This window comes from Ostrea edulis, chromosome 9 (genome assembly GCF_947568905.1).
Source record: "Ostrea edulis chromosome 9, xbOstEdul1.1, whole genome shotgun sequence".
Taxonomy (NCBI): domain Eukaryota; kingdom Metazoa; phylum Mollusca; class Bivalvia; order Ostreida; family Ostreidae; genus Ostrea; species Ostrea edulis.
This window is the reverse complement of record NC_079172.1, coordinates 1,898,217-1,919,477: the sequence shown is the minus strand read 5'-3', so window position 1 is coordinate 1,919,477 and position 21,261 is coordinate 1,898,217. Positions and strand designations below refer to the sequence as shown.

The window sequence follows — 21,261 nt, the reverse complement described above, 5'->3', positions numbered from 1 at the left end:
ACAGTTGGGTTATTGTTGCAATCTATAACATTTTAGTCAAGAAACTTTTAATGAGACATCAAGAAAAAGGCCCACGGGCCTTATGACTCGCCTTAACAATCTGATAAATGTCGCAATCAATAACTTTTTTCTCAAGAAAATTTTGATAGGACATGTAGAGCAAAATTTGTTCAGTTTTGCGAGATATATCTAGAATGATATATATATATATATATATATATATATATATATATATATATATATATATATATATATATATAATAGGCCTCTGGGCGACATGACTCGCCTGATCAGTCGAATTTGTATCGCAGTAAATAACATTATTAACTTTTTTCTCGAAAAAAGGCTGACCTCTTTAATTAGTGGCCGAGAGGGGCAGAGAGTCTTTAATTTATAACACTTAAATGATCAATATTTGTAAAACATTACTGAAGCTAAATTGTACGTCTAGATAATATATTTGTATCATTATTTATGAACGAAAATCTCAGTCAAATTCTTATCTCATCACATCTAAAATTGGGCGGAAGACCCACTCGTTGCTCGCAACGAGATCGCATCTAGTTATTATTATTATTCTTTTTTTTTCTCCTTACCGATTTTTGTGCAGAAGATTTCTCGGAGATGGCTGGATCGATTTACTTCAAATTTTCAGGATTGATGTGTTGCCATTTGAAGTTTGTACCGCCGTTTCAATTTTCGAAAAATCACTTCCGGTTGGAAGTTATCCCCCTTTTATCGATTTTCAGATGACCATTTTGTCCAGACAAAAACTCAAAAACGATAAAAGCTAGAGTGCTGAAATTTTCAGTGATGTTAGACGACATGTTGTAGTTGTGCACCTGGGTTTTCAAAATTTCCGGAAGGGCCTAGTATGGAAGCTCGGTAGGGGTCGAAAATGGAGTTTTAAAAAGTGTCCAATTTTTTTCCACGTTTTGAATCATAACTTTTTACTGGTAAATATTTTGTTTAGACATATATAACAAAAGTTGTACAGTTTATTGAGGTCTTTCGTGCCTTATCAAGAAATGGGCCCATGGGTCTCATGGCTCGCCTGAACAATTGAATTTCTGTTACAATGATTAACTTTTTTCTCACGAAACTTTTGATAAGACATGTAGAATAAAAGTTGTTCAATTTTGCAAGTTCTATCTAATGGTATCTAAAAATAGGCCTCCGGGCGTCATGGCTTGCCTGAACAGTCGAATTTGTATCACAATTAATAACATTAATAACTTTTTCCTCGAGAAACTTTTGACAAGACATGTAGAACAAAAGTTGTTCAGTTTCGCAAGCGTTAACTAACGATGTTAAGAAATAGGCCTGCGGGTCTCATGGCTCACCTGAACAATTGGGTTATTGTTGCAATCTATAACATTTTTGTCAAGAAACTTTTAATAAGACATCTAGAACAAAAGTTGTTCAGATTTGCAAGATCTTTCGAACAACATTATGAAAAAGGCCAACGGGCCTCATGGCTCGCCTGAGGAGTTTGATTAGTGTCACAATCAATAACTTTTTTCTCGAGAAACTTTTGATAAGACATGTAGAACAAAAGTTGTTCAGTATCGCAAGCGTTAACTAACGATGTTAAGAAATAGGCCTGCGGGTCTCATGGCTCACCTGAACAGTTGGGTTATTGTTGCAATCTATAACATTTTTGTCAAAAAAATTTTGATAAGACATCTAGAACAAAAGTTGTTCAGTTTTGCAAGATCTTTCCAACAACATCATGAAAAAGGCCAACAGACCTCATGGCTCGCCTGAACAGTTAGTTAGTGTCACAATTACAAACTTTTTTCTCGAGAATCTTTTGATAAGACATGTGGAACAAAAGTTGTTCAGTTTTGCAAGATCTTTCAAACGATATCAAGAAAAAGGCCCACGGGCCTTATGACTCGCCTTAACAGTCTGATAAATGTCGCATAACTTAATACTCGTAAATATTTTGTTTAGAGATCTATAACAAAAGTTGTACAGTTTATTGAGGTCTTTCGTGTCGTATCCAGAAATGGGCCAATGGGCCTTATGGCTCACCTGAACCATTGAATTTCTATTACAATGATTAACTTTTTCCTCACGAAACTTTGATAAAACATGTAGAATAAAAGTTGTTCAGTTTTGCAAGTTCTATCTAATGATATAAAAAAAGGCCTCCGTGCGTCATGGCTCGCCTGAACAGTGGAATTTGTATTACAATTAATAACATTAATAACTTTTTTGTCGACAAACTTTTGACAAGACATGTAGAACAAAAGTTGTTCAGTTTCGCAAGTGTTAACTAACGATGTTAAGAAATAGGCCTACGGGTCTCATGGCTCACCTGAACAGTTGGGTTATTGTTGCAATCTATAACATTTTTGTCAAGAAACTTTAAATGAGACATCAAGAAAAAGGCCCACGGGCCTTATGACTCGCCTTAACAATCTGATAACTGTCGCAATCAATTACTTTTTTCTCAAGAAAATTTTGATAGGACATGTAGAGCAAAATTTGTTCAGTTATGCGAGATATATCTTGAATGATATATTTAAAAAAATAGGCCTCCGGGCGACATGACTCGCCTGATCAGTCGAATTTGTATCGCAGTAAATAACATTATTAACTTTTTTCTCGAAAAAAAGCTGACCTCTTCAATTAGTGGCCGAGAGGGGCAGAGAGTCTTTAATTTGTAACACTTAAATGATTAATATTTGTAAAACATTACTGAAGCTAAATTGTACGTTTAGATAATATATTTGTATCATTATTTATGAACAAAAACCTCAGTCAAATTCTTATCTCATCACATCTAAAATTGAACGGAAGGCCCACTCGTTGCTCGCAACGAGATCGCATCTAGTTAGGGTCTTCCGTCTTCAGCGGAAGACCCTTCTATTATTCTATTGTTGATTTTTCACTTTTCTTCTTATTATTATTATTCTTTTTTTTTCTCCTTACCGATTTTTGTGCAGAAGATTTCTCGGAGATGGATGGATCAATTTGCTTGAAATTTTCAGGATTTATGCGTTGCCATTTGAAGTTTGTACCGCCGTTTCAATTTTTGAAAAATCACTTCCGGTTGGAAGTTATCCCCCTTTTATCGATTTTCAGATGACCATTTTGTCCAGACAAAAACTCAAAAACGATAAAAGCTAGAGTGCTGAAATTTTCAGTGATGTTAGACGACATGTTGTAGTTGTGCACCTGGGTTTTCAAAATTTCCGGAAGTGCCTAGTATGTAAGCTCGGTAGGGGTCGAAAATGGAGTTTAAAAAAGTGTCTCATTTTTCTCCACGTTTTAAATCATAACTTTTTACTGGTAAATATTTTGCTTAGACATATATAACAAAAGTTGTACAGTTTATTGAGATCTTTCGTGTCATATCAAGAAATGGGCCCATAGGCCTCATGGCTCCCCTGAACCATTGAGTTTCTGTTACAATGATTAACTTTTTTCTCACGAAACTTTTGATAAGACATGTAGAATAAAAGTTGTTCAGGTTTGCAAGATCTATCTAATGATATCAAAAAATAGGCCTGCGGGCGTCATGGCTCGCCTGAACAGTCGAATTTGTATCACAATTAATAACATTAATAACTTTTTTCTCGAGAAACTTTTGACAAGACATGTTGAACAAAAGTTGTTCAGTTTCGCAAGCGTTAACTAACGATGTTAATAAATAGGCCTGCGGGTCTCATGGCTCACCTGAACAGTTGGGTTATTGTTGCAATCTATAACATTTTTGTCAAGAAACTATTAATAAGACATCTTGAACAAAAGTTGTTCAGTTTTGCAAGATCTTTCGAACAACATCATGAAAAAGGCCAACGAGCCTCATGGCTCGCCTGAACAGTTTCATCAGTGTCACAATTACTAACTTTTTTCTCGAAAATCTTTTGATAAGACATGTAGAACAAAAGTTGTTCAGCTTTGCAAGATCTTTCAAACGATATCAAGAAAAAGGCCCACGGGCCTTATGACTCGCCTTAACAGTGATAAATGTCGCATAACGTTATACTCGTAAATATTTTGTTTAGACATATATAACAAAAGTTGTACAGTTTATTGAGATCTTTCGTGCTGTACCAAGAAACGGCCCATGGGCCTCATGGCTTGCCTGAACCATTGAGTTTCTGTTACAATGATTAAGTTTTTTCTCACGAAACTTTTGATAAGACATGTAGAATAAAAGTTGTTCAGTTTTGCAAGATCTATCTAATGATATCAAAAAATAGGCCTGCGGGCGTCATGGCTCGCCTGAACAGTGGAATTTGTATCGCAATTAATAACATTAATAACTTTTTCCTCGAGAAACTTTTGACGAGACATGTAGAACAAAAGTTGTTCAGTTTCGCAAGCGTTAACTAACGATGTTAAGAAATAGGCCTTCGGGTCTCATGGCTCACCTGAACAGTTGGGTTATTGTTGCAATCTATCACATTTTTGTCAAGAAACTTTTAATAAGACATCTAGAACAAAAGTTGTTCAGTTCTGCAAGATCTTTCCAACAACATCATGAAAAAGGCCAACGGGCCTCATGGCTCGCCTGAACAGTTTGTTAGTGTCACAATTACTAACTTTTTTTTCGTTATTAGGGTTTTCCGTCTTCAGCGGAAGACCCTTCTATTATTCTATTGTTGATTTTTCACTTTTCTTATTAAGGTCTTCCGTCTCCTGCGGAAGACCTTACTATTATTGTTCGCGTTCTTCTTCTTCATTATTATTATTATTATTTTCCTTGGTAGTACACGCATTTTTCTCAGCCATTTCTCGATCGATTTTCACGAAATTTTCAGGAAAGATGTCTTTTGGTAACGAGACTTTTCTTGCAAAATTTCATGCTTGACGTCACTTCCGGTCAGGAGTTATCTCTCTTTTAGTGACTTTTTGAAGGGCCTTGTTGTCCACACATCTCCTCCGTTAGTTTTGAAGCTAGAGTCTTGAAATTTCTACACAAGATAGAGTAAACATTTTAGAAGATTTGTGGGGGATTCGATTTTACCGGAGGCGATTTGCCTAAACGCTCGCCTGGACCTGAAAAAATGGATGCCAAAATTTTTCGCCGATTTCGGCGATTTTTGACCTTTGATCTCCAATATCTTTTTTCTTGCAAATATTTTGTTAAGACATGTAGAACAAAAGTTGTGCACATTTACAAGATCTTTTCGAAAATATCAAGATTTAGGGGCTAGCCCCTTAAATTAGGGATCTAGAAGGGCTCAAAGTCTAGATCAAATATCTCAAAAATCGTTAATATTTTGGTATAAGTCAAAGAACAAAAAATGTTCATCTCAACAATCCAAATCTATTCATATAAAAATTTAGGTCATATGTTACGTAATAAGGGATTTTAAGGGCCAAAACCATAAATTTTTTACCCCTTGTATCTCGAAAACGACAAATATTTTGAAAAGCAATAAAGAACAAAACTTGTTCAGAATGATGATCTGAACAATATGCATATTTCGTCTTTACTCTATGTGGCCCCGTTAGGGAGCTACAGTTTGGCCCCTAAAAATTACTTCTAGAAATAACTCGAGAACGGTAAAGAATTTCTAAATACTTGTTGAACAAAAAATGTTTGAAATGTCATGACCTTTCTTACGATATCAAGCAAAAGGGGCTGACCCTTTAAATTAGGGGCCCAGAAGGGTCCAAAGGTTTATGAGAATATCTCAGAAACTATTAATATTTTGTAATAAGTCATTGAAGCGGAAATGTTCATCTAAACGAGCTTGTTCTTATCAAATCAAAAAGTAGGTCATATGTTACGTAATAAGGGATTTTAAGGGCCAAAATCATAAATAATTGACGCCTCATATCTTGAAAACGACAAATATTTTGAAAAGCATTATTGAACAAAAGTTGTTCAGAATGATAATCTAAACAATATGTACATTTCGTTTTTTCCCTATGTGGCCCCGTTAGGGAGCTACAGTTTGGCCCCTAAATATTTCTTGTAGAGATAACTCGAGAACGGTAAAGAATTTCTAAATACTTGCTGAGCAAAAAATGTTTAAAATGACAAGGCCTTTCTTACGATATCAAGCAAAACGGGCTGGCCCTTTAAATTAGGGGTTCAGAAGGGTCCAAATGTTTTTGAGAATATCTCAGAAACTATTAATATTTTATAATAAGTTGTAGAAGCGGAAATGTTCATCTCAACGAGCTTGATCTTATCAAATCAAAAAGTAGGTCATATGTTACGTAATTAGAGATTTTAAGGGCCAAAATCGTAAATATTTGACGCCTCATATCTTTAAAACGACATATTTTTTGAAAAGCAGTATTCAACAAAAGTTGTTCAATGTGTCATAACCTATCGATCAATATCAAAAAATGGGTCTGTGGGCCTCATGGCTCGCCTGTAGAGTCGATTTTTGTCGATATCAGTCGATTTCAAAAACTTGTAACTGGTAAATATTTTGTAAGGACATATTGAACAAAAGTTGTTCAGTTTATCGAGATCTATCGATTGATATCAAGAAATAGGCCTATGGTCCTAATGGCTCGCCTGTAGAGTCGATTTTTTGTCGATATCGGTCGATCTCAATAACTTTTTACAGGTAAATATTTTGTAAAGACATATAAAACTAAAGTTGTTGAGTCTATAGAGGACTAACAAATGACATCAAGAAATTGGCCCGCGGGCCTTATGGCTCGCCTGGAGAGTCGAATTTCAAACGAATTTCACCGCAACTTTGCTTCAGAAGCTTATGATATGAAAAATTGATTATATCTAAAGTGTCTTAAAGTCAGAAACTAAATTGGGACTCATTTGTCTTTTTTTTTTTTTTAACTCCGAGTGCATCAACAAATCGGACGGAAGACCTACTCGTTGCTCGCAACGAGATCGTGTCTAGTTATTATTATTATTCTTTTTTTTTCTCCTTACCGATTTTTGTGCAGAAGATTTCTCGGAGATTGCTGGATCGATTTGCTTCAAATTTTCAGGATTGATGCGTTGCCATTTGAAGTTTGTACCGCCGTTTCAATTTTTGAAAAATCACGTCCGGTTGGAAGTTATCCCCCTTTTATCGATTTTCAGATGACCATTTTGTCCAGACAAAACCTCAAAAACGATAAAAGCTAGAGTGCTGAAATTTTCAGTGATGTTAGACGACATGTTGTAGTTGTGCACCTGGGTTTTCAAAATTTCCGGAAGTGCCTAGTATGGAAGCTCGGTAGAGGTCGAAAATGGAGTTTTAAAAAGTGTCCAATTCTTTTCCACGTTTTGAATTATAACTTTTTACTCGTAAATATTTTGTTTAGATATATATAACAAAAGTTGTACAGTTTATTGAGATCTTTCGTGTCATATCAAGAAATAGGCCCATGGGCCTCATGGCTCGCCTGAACCATTGAATTTCTGTTACAATTATTAACTTTTTTCTCACGAAACTTTTGATAAGACATGTAGAATAAAAGTTGTTCAGTTTTGCAAGATCTATTTAAAGATATCTTTAAAAAGGCTTCCGGGCGTCATGGCTCGCCTGAACAGTCGAATTTGTATCGCAATTAATAACATTGATAACTTTTTTCTCGAGAAACTTTTGACAAGACATGTAGAACAAAAGTTGTTCAGTTTCGCAAGCGTTAACTAACGATGTTAAGAAATAGGCCTGCGGGTCTCATGGCTCGCCTGAACAGTTGGATTATTGCAATCTATAACATTTTTGTCAAGAAACTTTTAATAAGACATCTAGAACAAAAGTTGTTCAGTTTTGCAAGATCTTTCGAACAACATCATGAAAAAGGCGAACGGACCTCATGGCTCGCCTGAACAGTTTGATCAGTGTCACAATTACTAACTTTTTTCTCGAGAATCTTTTGATAAGACATGTAGAACAAAAGTTGTTCAGTTTTGCAAGATCTTTCAAACGATATCAAGAAAAAGGCCCACGGGCCTTAAGACTCACCTTAACAGTGATAAATGTCGCATAACTTTATACTCGTAAATATTTTGTTTAGATATATATAACAAAAGTTGTACAGTTTATTGAGATCTTTCGTGCCGTATCAAGAAATGGGCCAATGGGCCTCATGGCTCGCCTGTACCATTAAGTTTCGGTTACAATGATTAACTTTTTCCTCACCAAACTTTGATGAAACACGTAGAGTAAAAGTTGTTCAGTTTTGCAAGACATATCTAATGATATCAAAAAATAGGCCTACGGGCGTCATGGCTCGCCTGAACAGTCGAATTTGTATCACAGTTAATAACATTAATAACTTTTTTCTTGAGAAACTTTTATAAGACATGTAGAACAAAAGTTGTTCAGATTCGCAAGCGTTAACTAACGATGTGAAGAATAAGGCCTGTGGGTCTCATGGCTCACCTGAACAGTTGGGTTATTGTTGCAATGTATAACATTTTAGTCAAGAAACTTTAAATGAGACATCTAGAGCAAAAGTTGTTCAGTTTTGCAAGATGTTTCAAACAACATCATGAAAAAGGCGAACGGGCCTCATGGCTCGCCTGAACAGTTTGATTAGTGTCACAATCAATAACTTTTTTCTCGAAAAACTTTTGATAAGACATGTAGAACAAAAGTTGTTCAGTTTTGCAAGATTTATCTACGGATATCCTTTAAAAGGCTTCCGGGTGTCATGGCTAGCCTGAACAGTGGAATTTGTACCAGAATTAATAACATTAATAACTTTTCTCTCAAGAAACTTTTAATAAGACATCTAGAACAAAAGTTGTTCAGTTTTGCAAGATCTTTCGAACAACATCATGAAAAAGGCGAGCGGGCCTCATGGCTCGCCTGAAGAGTTTAATTAGTGTCACAATTACTAACTTTTTTCTCGAGAATCTTTTTATAAGACAAGTAGAACAAAAGTTGTTCAGTTTTGCAAGATCTTTCAAATGATATCAAGAAAAAGGCCCGTGGGCCTTATGACTCGACTTAACAGTCTGACGAATATCGCATAATTTTATACTCGTAAATATTTTGTTTAGACATATATAACAAAAGTTGTACAGTTTATTGAGGTCTTTCGTGCCGTATGGGCCCATGGCTTGCCTGAACCATTGAATTTCTGTTACAATGATTAACTTTTTCCTCACGAAACTTTAATAAAACATGTAGAATAAAAGTTGTTCAGTTTTGCAAGATCTATCTACGGATATCAAAAAATAGGCCTCCGAGTGTCATGGCTCACCTGAACAGTCGAATTTGTATCACAATTAATAACTTTTTTCTCGAGAAACTTTTGACAAGACATGTAGAACAAAAGTTGTTCAGTTTCGTAAGCGTTAACTAACGATCTTAAGAAATAGGTCTGCAGGTCTCATGGCTCACCTGAACAGTTGGGTTATTGTTGCAGTCTATAACATTTTTGTTAAAAAACTTTTAATAAGACATCTAGAACAAAAGTTGTTCAGTTTTGCAAGATCTTTCGAACAACATCATGAAAAAGGCGAACGGGGCTCATGGCTCGCCTGGAGAGTTTAATTAGTTTCACAATCAATAACTTTTCTCGAGAAACCTTTGATAAGACATGTAGAACAAAAGTTGTTCAGTTTCGCAAGTGTTAACTAAAGATGTTACGAAATAGGCCTGCGGGTCTCAAAGGAATAGGCCTGTGGGTCTCATGGCTCACCTGAACAGTTGGGTTATTGTTGCAATCTATAACATTTATTTCAAGAAACTTTTAATAAGAGATTTAGAACAGAAGTTGTTCACTTTTGCAAGATCTTTCGAACACCATCATGAAAAAAGTCAACGGGCTTCATAGCTTGCCTGAACAGTTTGATTAGTGCCACAATAACTTTTTTCTCGAGAAACGTAAAATAAGAGTTGTTCAGTTTCAATCAATAACTTTTTTCTCAAGAAGATTTTGATAGGACATGTAGAACAAAATGAGTTCATTTTTGCGAGATATATCTAGAATGATATCAAAATATAGGCCTCCGTGCGACATGACTCGCCTGATTAGTCGAATTTGTATCACAGTAAATAACATTATTAACATTTTTTTTTCGAGAAATTTTGACAAGGCATATTGAACAAAATTAATTAGTTTCGCAAGCTTTAACTAACCATATCAAGAAATAGGCCTGCTGGTCTCATGGCTCACCTGAACTGTCAGATTTTTGTCACAATCAATAACATTTTTGTCCAAAAACTTTTAATAAGACATATAGAACAAAAGTTGTTCAGTTTTGCAAGATCTTTCAAATAATATTAATAAATAGGCCCACGGGCCCCATGGCTCTCCCAAAGAGTCTGATTATTGTCGCAATCAATCAATTCTGTCAAAAAACATTTGGTAAGACATATACAACAAAAGTTGTTCAGTTTTACAAGATCTTTTGAAAAATATCACGAAAAAGGTTAACGAGCCTCTTGGCTCACCTGAAAAGTCTGATTAGTGTATCAATCAATATTTTTTCTCGAGAAACATTTTATAAGACATGTAGAACAAGAGTTGTTCAGTTTTAGAAGATCTTTAATAAAATATCAAGAAAAAGGCCCTGAGGTCTCATGGTTCGCCTGAACAGTCTGCTAAGTGTCGCAATCAATAACTTCTTTCTCGAGAAAATTTTCATAAGACATGTAAAACAAAAGTTGTTAATTTTTGCATGTATAGCCGTTCTTCATTAATTGAATTATTCCAGTCAAGATCTTTTCTTGTCAGGAATCGGACGGAAGACCTACTCGTTGCTCGCAAATGCAGAAGATTTTGCGCAGTAAATTGCACCATATTTGTATTACGGGATCTGCAGTGTTATGGTAGAAAACATAAATGTAAAACCATAACGCCACAGTTCTGCAGCTAAATTTTATGGTAGATAATTAAGTGTCAAATATGCCAGAATTTTAAATCTTTGACACTCTATATCTTGAAGTGGGGAAAAATTTAATAAATAATGTTGAACAAAAAATGTACAGAATAATGTTCTTCACAATATGCAATTTTTTTATTTTTACAAAACGGCCCATTAATGGGTGATCCTTAAATATTTCAATTCTGCATATCTCAAAAACAAATTGGTATCTTGCACTTGAGGAATCATTATCAATTCCTTAAATTATTGTTAATTCCCCAAATATGATGTTAGATCCTCTCTCCCTTCCGTTCTCCTAAGTTAATAACAAGTCATGGTGACATTTTTGAATGAAAAACAGCAACCTAAGCAGTAATAGTTCTCACCCCCCCCCCTTCCCCGCGGGATAAAAGTAGTTTTTCATTTATTTGTCAAACCCAAATCATTCCCTTGTTGGAACCCTCCCCTCCCAGAGAAATATTTGTGGATCTGACCCATGACTTTTTTATCTCTTCCCTGCTCACCCCATAAAATTTGGAAGTTCTTTTAATTTATCAAACATTCAGAAGCACCAAATTCTTCATAAAAATCTTATTTCTTATTATGGACTGAGTAAGATTGGCTAAAACTTCCCTACAATTCCAGAAATATCCAAACCTGTTTAATTTCTTTTTATATACCCTAGATTCAAAATTCCCACTCCAAGCTAATTTCCACTTGGTTTTCTCTGTGCGAGTAATTTTTCAATGTTGCTCAGCGTTATGTGTTTTAATGTGAAAATATCAACCTACGGGAATCACTAAACTGAAATCTGGGAAAATTTAATGGTAATTTTTATTTATTGGAACTTTAAAGATCGGGTTCGGCATTTGGCAAGTGCACCCACCAAGTACCAATCTCTCACCAGAGGGCGTTACGCTACGCTCCACAACTTCTCTGTTATCGTCTGATTTACAAGAATTTTGTAAAACAGAGCATCTTTGAACACAAAATAAATCTGCATCATTTTCATAAATTACACATAAATTTATGAGTTAAAAGCACATTGGTAGGTATCGAAACGCTGTATAACGTTAGTGCAACCTCCATATTTATGGAACTATTTTGTCTTGTCAAATGTATTAATTTGACTTTCACTTCGTAACTATGGACTCTACATTAGAAAAATTAGCGATATTATATGAAAATCTGACATTACACAAAGAACAGAAACGTGTCTTTCTGTTGGAGTCAAAGACGCCATTTTGTCCATGCGAGATCATGTGGTCAGCCGAATTATTTATCAGACGATAATAGAGATGAAAGTGAAGCTTGCGTAGTGCGCCCTCTGGTGAGAGAATGCACCAAGTACCTGTACAATTTTAGCTAGAGTAGGATTTTCCACTAGTTAAACAACTGGAAATGAGTTAAAGATTAGGAAAACATGACCCTGGGTCGTGGCCTCTGCTGGTGGACTCCATCATCCCACTATAAGAAATTCATCCCATTTGACAACTGATGTTTAACATTTTTCAGAGGGTTTCAATCTGAGAAAATTCAATAAATTGCTTATTACTCATGACCCCTAAGATTTTTTGCTTAATTTTTCCTTCTCTTGACATATGGCATTTTTAATATACATTACTATGTTAGGGAAATTGAAAGTGATTTTCTCGGTTTCAGATATTTCTGAGTAAAGTTTCTAAAACCGTGGAATTCCATCCAATGTATCGGTACGACTGTAGTCATTTGTCATACTGGGGTGCATAAAGACTACCAACACACTTAGTTCTTATAACACTGAATTGTTTTAAAAATGAAGCGTCACAATCATTTATCTATCAATTTCAGAAGGACAGCATCATGGTAACTATAATATGTGGGTAATCGGTGGACACTATCAATCTGTATAGAACTGGATACATATACATGATCCAAAGTTGTTCCCCCTTCAGTGGTGCTAAAGGATACAAGTTGTCTGAAGTTTTGATCTTTCAAAAATCTTTGAAGTGGCCCATTGGCTTTGGCATCCTCATTAAAATCCCCCAAAATGATACTGTTTTGATCACTTGTTTTTAAGAAGTTAAGAACTTTCTGAAGACTGTTAAGGAATGTTGCCATATTTACCATGCATGGTCGATACACAGACAACAACAAAATATTCTCCTTTATCAACTTCACAGCTATTCCTTCAATATTCATCTGGGACAGTGAACGAATATCATAACAATTTTCACCATCTTTCAAATACAGAGCAACGCCTCCACCCCTTGACATGTGTAAACTCTGATTTGAGACAGTGCTTTCCTCATATGCTTCCATTCTAGGAAGATGATGAAACTGAAACCCTTGAAGAGCATAATTCTTTGTGTTTTCTCCAGATCTTAACCATGTCTCTGTTAAGCAAATAACATCAACCTGATTGAACCTCACATCATTTTGTAGATCTCCAAAATGGCTACCTAAGCTCTGTATATTATGCAAAACTATTTTCTTTCCACTGGAATTTAGAGTTCGTGAAATGTCACCAATAGTAACTTTCGCCATTTCATTTAGAGATGTCTTTACTTCTGAATCAGCATAAATATTTTTCTGCAATCGAGCTGGATCTTCAGTATCAATAAATAGGCCGGCCTTTGATGTAACCCTTGATAGTGCAACATATGCCTGACCTGGGGCAAATGCTCTATCTAAATTCACTACAACTTTGTCTGTTGTCATCCCTTGCACCTTATGTGCTGTGCATGCCCAAGATAACCTAATTGGAAATTGGTGGCGTACCACTGTACTAACTTTGTCCTTTATCTCTTCTTGCACTCTTTCTATGAACACCAATTTCCCATCCTTTGTTTTTTGCCCGGACTTCTTTCCAACTTCCTTATTATCAAAATCTATTCCCACAGCTCTTACAATTCTATCACTGTTTTCTTCAAATATGAACTGACAGATATATCCCATTACTCCATTCACAAGGCCATCTTCTACATTACAATTTCTTGTGAGCATCACTCTTGCTTTGATGGACAAGATCAGAGTACTTTGAAGTCCATCACTTCTTGATGTTGTCACAGGTTTACTTTTTAGCATCAGTTTACCAGATGTTTTGTCCTTCCTATAATCTTGTGCATTAATTTCTAATAAATCATCACAAGATCTCTTTAACATTGTCAGGTTGAATGCGTTTACCTCCTCATTGGTAGAAAACACATGAAGAACATCTTCTGGTCCTTCCCTGATACATTCTTGTAACAAGTTACTTTGCTGCTGTGTCAATTGCTCATCTCTTTCTCTTACACGAAGAGAATTAAGTACCTCAGCAAAAGACAAATCATCTCTTTGTCTCATTATCCCTTTCAACTCAATGACCTTAAATAGGTCAAGCCAGTAGTCCACAGGATATGTCATATTTTCTTTGTAAAGCCTTTCATCTTTTCGCTGCTTAACTGGAGGAAGCTGATAAAAGTCCCCAACAGCAATAACACAAACTCCTCCAAATGGTTCTCTGCATTTCTTAATCTGTACCAGCCTTTCGTGTATGTAGTACAAAAGTCTTTTGTACACCATTGATATTTCATCAATGATAAGAATCTGAAGATCTCCTATCTTCACTCTTAATTCACTGAGACTCTGTTCTCCAAGTGGTTCATATGGCAATGGAAGATATTTTTTTAATGAAAACAAGTGGTGAAGTGTATTTCCGCCAATATTGAAAGCTGCTGTTCCTGTGAATGCTGCGAGAAGCACTGATATCCTCTCTGGATCAGACATTATTCGTGAAAGCAAACGTGATGCTTCGTAATGAATAGCTTTGATGAGATGACTTTTACCAGTACCTGCACCTCCAGTTACAAATAAATATAAGGGTTTATATTTCTCCCCTACAATCTTTCCTAGACACCAATCGCGCACCATGTAAAATATTTCCCTCTGTGTTTCATTCAGATTTTGAAGAATTGGTATCATTGCCTCTCTAGAATTCATGTTTTGTTCTACATGATACAGGACATCTGCATTATGTGTCCCACTCTCAATATCCGGTATAATATTCATACTACCTTCCTGTGGTACTGTGTTGTCTTTTCTGTGTGCTAGGCCTTCTCTTCTGAGAACCTCTGTTTCTGGACATATGCGTGACCATGCATCTTCTTGTTCACCATTCATTTCATATGCTTCTTGGGCATTATCAATCGCATCTTCATTTTTTGAATACCGCGAATGATTCAAATCCACAATTGACTTCACAGACTGCTTTCGTTTTCTGCCAGAAATCTTTACGTAACCAGTTTCATAAAAATCCTTATACAAATCAAACCCAGGTGGTTTTAACTGTGCCTCTGTCCAGTTAGGAAGAAAAAGTTGCAAAAGAGATTGATAATATTTTTCTGACATTTTTTCAACGCTGAACCTTGGATACCTCACAATAGCATGTTGTGTTCTCGTTCTTCGTTGCACGTAACCCTTCCCATTCTGTAATTCAAACACATTTTCATTTTCCTTCTTAGGAACTTGAGATTTAGCCAGCACTCTGAATTCAGAACAAAAATCTGCAAGGCACATTTCATGAAACATTTGCTTATCTGGCCTGTTCATGTAACGTTCAATGATATTTGTCATCCAAACTTCATTCTCATCATCTTCCTCATCATTTATCTCTACATCCTTTGAATATTTTTTCTTCAGCAAGGACAAAGGCTTACTTAAGCGCACTGGGTTATCGCCTACAGGTACAAAAACAACTTTCCTAGAACACTCCTTCATCTTCAAGTTACACACTCTGTACACAGCTTCCTGCGCACTTACTTCTCTGTGATGCAAGTAAGCTGAACCAATTTTTTTCATTGTCTGTCTGGCATCAAAGTTTCCTTCTTCAGCCTCCAATTTTGTTTGTTTGAGTAACATACCCATTTCCCTTTCTGACTTTGATATATAGGAAACAATGTAAACAATGCAACTGAATGGATCCAGTACAAACTGTACGTCCATATTAGCATCCCAGGATTTTAAAAGACATGGGTTATATTGGTTTGTCCACACTTCATTTGGGCAACGTTTGAGAATAACAGACCTTTTAGATGATAACATGTTATGGGCTTCTTCATACAATTCCTGAGTTATTGAAAGTTCATCAAATATCTTCTCTGCCGTTATGTTTCCTTCATCATTCTGTACTTTATCCCAAACACTAACTAATATTTCCTTGGCATACTCCTTATTTACCTTTGCTTCTATTTTACACTCATCCGACTTTTCTTCCTCCTGTATACTTGTTATGAATGTTTTTTGCGATGGAGGCCTCGGGAAATTAAACCTACATTCTGTACCCTTCTTTTTGCAAGATTTTGAATGCTTTTTACTATGTTGTTGTACTTCTAAAACACTTTTTCTCAATTCTGGGTCATCACTTTCTGATGGTACAGCACATGCCACATATCTGTCAATGAAGTTACATACAGCTTCCTCCCCATCAGAATCAATATTTGGTGCATTTTCAACCCAATATAAACAGTGCATGTGGGGAGATCCCCTCTGCTGAAACTCAACTCTTTGAAAAAAGTCTACTACCTTTCCTATTGGTTCAGCTGGTGAAAGTATGACTTCCCTGTGAAATATTTGAAATCTATGTTCAAACATTCTAGCTACTGTAACTGGATTGGACCTTAAAACATCATTCTTTTCTGACCATTCCATTTGATCTGGGTTTCTGTCAATGCTTTGTTGTTGTAATATGATTCTAACAGCATCATTCCATCTATACTCTGCTACAGAAAACGAACAAAACCACGTTGGGATTCCTAATTGTCGTAGCATAGCAAAGAGGTCTTTTTGAGCAGTTGCCCAGTAAGCAGGTGTTCCTCTTATCGGTTGCATAAATCTTATAGCGTCATCATTCCTCAGCAAACTGGAAAGCGTCATTGGATCTTGCAACATATTTAAAGTTACTGGTTTCCCACTGATACATTTTGATAGAGATTTTCTAAGTGAAATTTGTGTTTTCTCAATCACTTGATTCAATTCAGACATGTATTGGCTAAAGAAAATGTAATTGGTATCCTTTGCAAACCTGTTATCTGCGTTCATCAACCTATTGTTGAAATACCTAGAAAGTGTTAATTTTTCTGACCTTTCTTCATTCCATGAAAAACGACCACTCGGAAAATGACAAGGAAATGCTTTAGCTTCATTGCCAGGTTCCTGTAACATTCGAACTGGGTTCTTCCCTTCAGCTGGTGCAATGTTGTACACGTCATCATTATTATTCTTTTTTTTTCTCCTTACCGATTTTTGTGCAGAAGATTTCTCGGAGATGGCTGGATCAATTTGCTTCAAATTTTCAGGATTGATGCGTTGCCATTTGAAGTTTGTACCGCCGTTTCAATTTTTGCAAAATCACTTCCGGTTGGAAGTTATCCCCCTTTTATCGATTTTCAGATGACCATTTTGTCCAGACAAAAACTCAAAAACGATAAAAGCTAGAGTGCTGAAATTTTCAATGATGTTAGACGACATGTTGTAGTTGTGCACCTGGGTTTTCAAAATTTCCGGAAGTGCCTAGTATGGAAGCTCGGTAGGGGTCGAAAATGGAGTTTAAAAAAGTGTCTCATTTTTCTCCACGTTTTAAATCATAACTATTTACTCGTAAATATTTTGCTTAGAAATATATAACAAAAGTTGTACAGTTTATTGAGATCTTTCGTGTCATATCAAGAAATGGGCCCATGGGCCTCATGGCTCGCCTGAACCATTGAATTTCTGTTACAATGATTAACTTTTTTCTCACGAAACTTTTGATAAGACATGTAGAATAAAAGTTGTTCAGTTTTGCAAGTTCTATCTATTGATATCTAAAAATAGGCCTCCGGGCGTCATGGCTCGCCTGAACAGTCGAATTTGTATCGCAATTAATAAAATTAATAACTTTTTCCTCGAGAAACTTTTGACAAGACATGTAGAACAAAAGTTGTTCAGTTTCGCAAGCGTTAACTAACATTGTTAAGAAATAGGCCTTCGGGTCTCATGGCTCACCTGAACAGTTGGGTTATTGTTGCAATCTATAACATTTTTGTCAAGAAACTTTTAATAAGATATCTATAACAAAAGTTGTTGAGATTTGCAAGATCTTTCGAACAACATTATGAAAAAGGCCAACGGGCCTCATAGCTCGCCTGAAGAGTTTGATTAGTGTCACAATCAATAACTTTTTTCTGGAGAAACTTTTGATAAGACATGTAGAACAAAAGTTGTTCAGTTTCGCAAGCGTTAACTAACAATGTTAAGAAATAGGCCTGTGGGTCTCATGGCTCACCTGAACAGTTGGGTTATTGTTGCAATCTATAACATTTTTGTCAAAAAACTTTTAATAAGACATCTAGAACAAAAGTTGTTCAGTTTTGCAAGATCTTTCCAACAACATCATGAAAAAGGCCAACGGACCTCATGGCTCGCCTGAACAGTTTGTTAGTGTCACAATTACTAACTTTTTTCTCGAGAATCTTTTGATAAGACATGTGGAACAAAAGTTGTTCAGTTTTGCAAGATCTTTCAAACGATATCAAGAAAAAGGCCCACGGGCCTTATGACTCGCCTTAACAGTCTGATAAATGTCGCATAACTTTATACTCGTAAATATTTTGTTTAGAGATATATAACAAAAGTTGTATAGTTTATTGAGGTCTTCCGTGCCGTATCCAGAAATGGGCCTATGGGTCTCATGGCTCGCCTGAACCATTGAATTTCTGTTACAATGATTCACTTTTTCCTCACGAAACTTTGATAAAACATGTAGAATAAAAGTTGTTCAGTTTTGCAAGTTCTATCTATAGATATTAAAAAAAGGCCTCCGTGCGTCATGGCTCGCCTGAACAGTGGAATTTGTATCACAATTAATAACATTAATAACTTTTTTCTCGAGAAACTTTTGACAAGACATGTAGAACAAAAGTTTCGCAAGCGTTAACTAACGATGTTAAGAAATAGGCCTGCGGGTCTCATGGCTCACCTGAACAGTTGGGTTATTGTTGCAATCTATAACATTTTAGTCAAGAAACTTTTAATGAGACATCAAGAAAAAGGCCCACGGGCCTTATGACTCGCCTTAACAATCTGATAAATGTCGCAATCAATAACTTTTTTCTCAAGAGAATTTTGATAGGACATGTAGAGCAAAATTTGTTCAGTTTTGCGAGATATATCTAGCATTATATATAAAAAAAAAAAAAGATAGGCCTCCGGGCGACATGACTCGCCTGATCAGTCGAATTTGTATCGCAGTAAATAACATTATTAACTTTTTTCTCGAAAAAAGGCTGACCTCTCTAATTAGTGCCCGAGAGGGGCAGAGAGTCTTTAATTTATAACACTTAAATGATTAATATTTGTAAAACATTACTGAAGCTAAATTGTACGTTTAGACAATATATTTGTATCATTATTTATGAACGAAAATCTGTCAAATTCTTATCTCATCACATCTAATTAGGGTCTTCCGTCTTCAGCGGAAGACCCTTCTATTATTCTATTGTTGATTTTTCACTTTTCTTATTATTATTATTATTACTCTTTTTTTTTCTCCTTACCGATTTTTGTGCAGAAGATTTCTCGGAGATGGATGGATCAATTTGCTTGAAATTTTCAGGATTGATGCGTTGCCATTTGAAGTTTGTACCGCCGTTTCAATTTTTGAAAAATCACTTCCGGTTGGAAGTTATCCCCCTTTTATCGATTTTCAGATGACCATTTTGTCCAGACAAAAACTCAAAAACGATAAAAGCTAGAGTGCTGAAATTTTCAGTGATGTTAGACGACATGTTGTAGTTGTGCACCTGGGTTTTCAAAATTTCCGGAAGTGCCTAGTATGGAAGCTCGGTAGGGGTCGAAAATGGAGTTTAAAAAAGTGTCTCATTTTTCTCCACGTTTTAAATCATAACTTTTTACTCGTAAATATTTTGCTTAGACATATATAACAAAAGTTGTACAGTTTATTGAGATCTTTCGTGTCATATCAAGAAATGGGCCCATAGGCCTCATGGCTTGCCTGAACCATTGAGTTTCTGTTACAATGATTAACTTTTTTCTCACGAAACTTTTGATAAGACATGTAGAACAAAAGTTGTTCAGTTTTGCAAGATGTTTCAAACAACATCATGAAAAAGGCGAACAGGCCTCATGGCTCGCCTGAAGAGTTTGATTAGTGTCACAATCAATAGCTTTTTTCTGGAAAAACTTTTGATAAAACATGTAGACCAAAAGTTGTTCAGGTTTGCAAGATCTTTCAAACGATATCAAGAAAAAGGCCCACGGGTCTTATGACTCGCCTTAACAGTCTGATAAATGTCGCAATCAATAACTTTTTTCTTAAGAAAATTTCCATAGGACATGTAGAACAAAATTTGTTCACTTTTACGAGATATATCTAGAATGATATAAAAAAAAAAAAATAGGCCTCCGGGCGGCATGACTCGCCTGATCAGTCGAATCTGTATCGCAGTAAATAAGATTATTAACTTTTTTCTCGAAAAAAAGCTGACCCCTTTAATTAGTTGCCGAGAGGTAGAGAGAGTCTTTAATTTATAACATTTAAATGATCAATATTTGTAAAACATTACCAAAGCTAAATTGTACGTCTAGACAATATATTTGTATCATTATTTATGAACGAAAATGTCAGTCAAATTCTTATCTAATCACATCTAAATTTGGACGGAAGACCCACTCGTTGCTCGCAACGAGATCGAATCTAGTTATTATTATTTTTAGGGTCTTCCGTCTTCAGCGGAAGACCCTTCTATTATTTTTTTGTTGATTTTTCACTTTTCTTATTATTATTATTCTTTTTTTTTTTCTCCTTACCGATTTTTGTGCAGAAGATTTCTCGGAGATGGATGGATCAATTTGCTTCAAATTTTCAGGATTGATGCGTTGCCATTTGAAGTTTGTACCGCCGTTTCAATTTTTGAAAAATCACTTCCGGTTGGAAGTTATCCCCCTTTTATCGATTTTCAGATGACCATTTTCTCCAGACAAAAACTCAAAAACGATGAAAGCTAGAGTGCTGAAATTTTCAGTGATGTTAGACGACATGTTGTAGTTGTGCACCTGGGTTTTCAAAATTTCCGGAAGTGCCTAGTATGGAAGCTCGGTAGGGGTCGAAAATGGAGTTTTAAAAAGTGTCTCATTTTTCTCCACGTTTTAAATCAGAACTTTTTACTCGTAAATATTTTGTTTAGACATATATAACAAAAGTTGTACAATTTATTGAGATCTTTCGTGTCATATCAAGAAATGGGCCCATAGGCCTCATGGCTCGCCTGAACCATTGAGTTTCTGTTACAATGATTAACTTTTTTCTCACGAAACTTTTGATAAGACATGTAGAATAAAAGTTGTTCAGGTTTGCAAGATCTATCTAATGATATCAAAAACTAGGCCTCAGGGCGTCATGGCTCGCCTGAACAGTGGAATTTGTATCACAATTAATAACATTAATAACTTTTTTCTCGAGAAACTTTTGACAAGACATGTTGAACAAA

General features: G+C 35.6%; 1 protein-coding gene across 1 annotated transcript; it reads right to left on the bottom strand.

Annotated features, from left to right (window-relative positions):
• Window positions 1-12,565: 12,565 nt before the first annotated feature.
• LOC130049939 (uncharacterized) lies at window positions 12,566-16,663 on the bottom strand. Its single transcript, XM_056148188.1, has one exon. The coding sequence runs from the start codon at window positions 16,661-16,663 to the stop codon at window positions 12,566-12,568; it is 4,098 nt and encodes a 1,365-aa protein (XP_056004163.1).
• Window positions 16,664-21,261: the final 4,598 nt, after the last annotated feature.

Excerpts from the sequence above, each read along its gene's own strand:
- LOC130049939 (XM_056148188.1), bottom strand. The coding sequence starts at position 16,663 with ATGTTGCAAGATCCAATGACGCTTTCCAGTTTGCTGAGGAATGATGAC.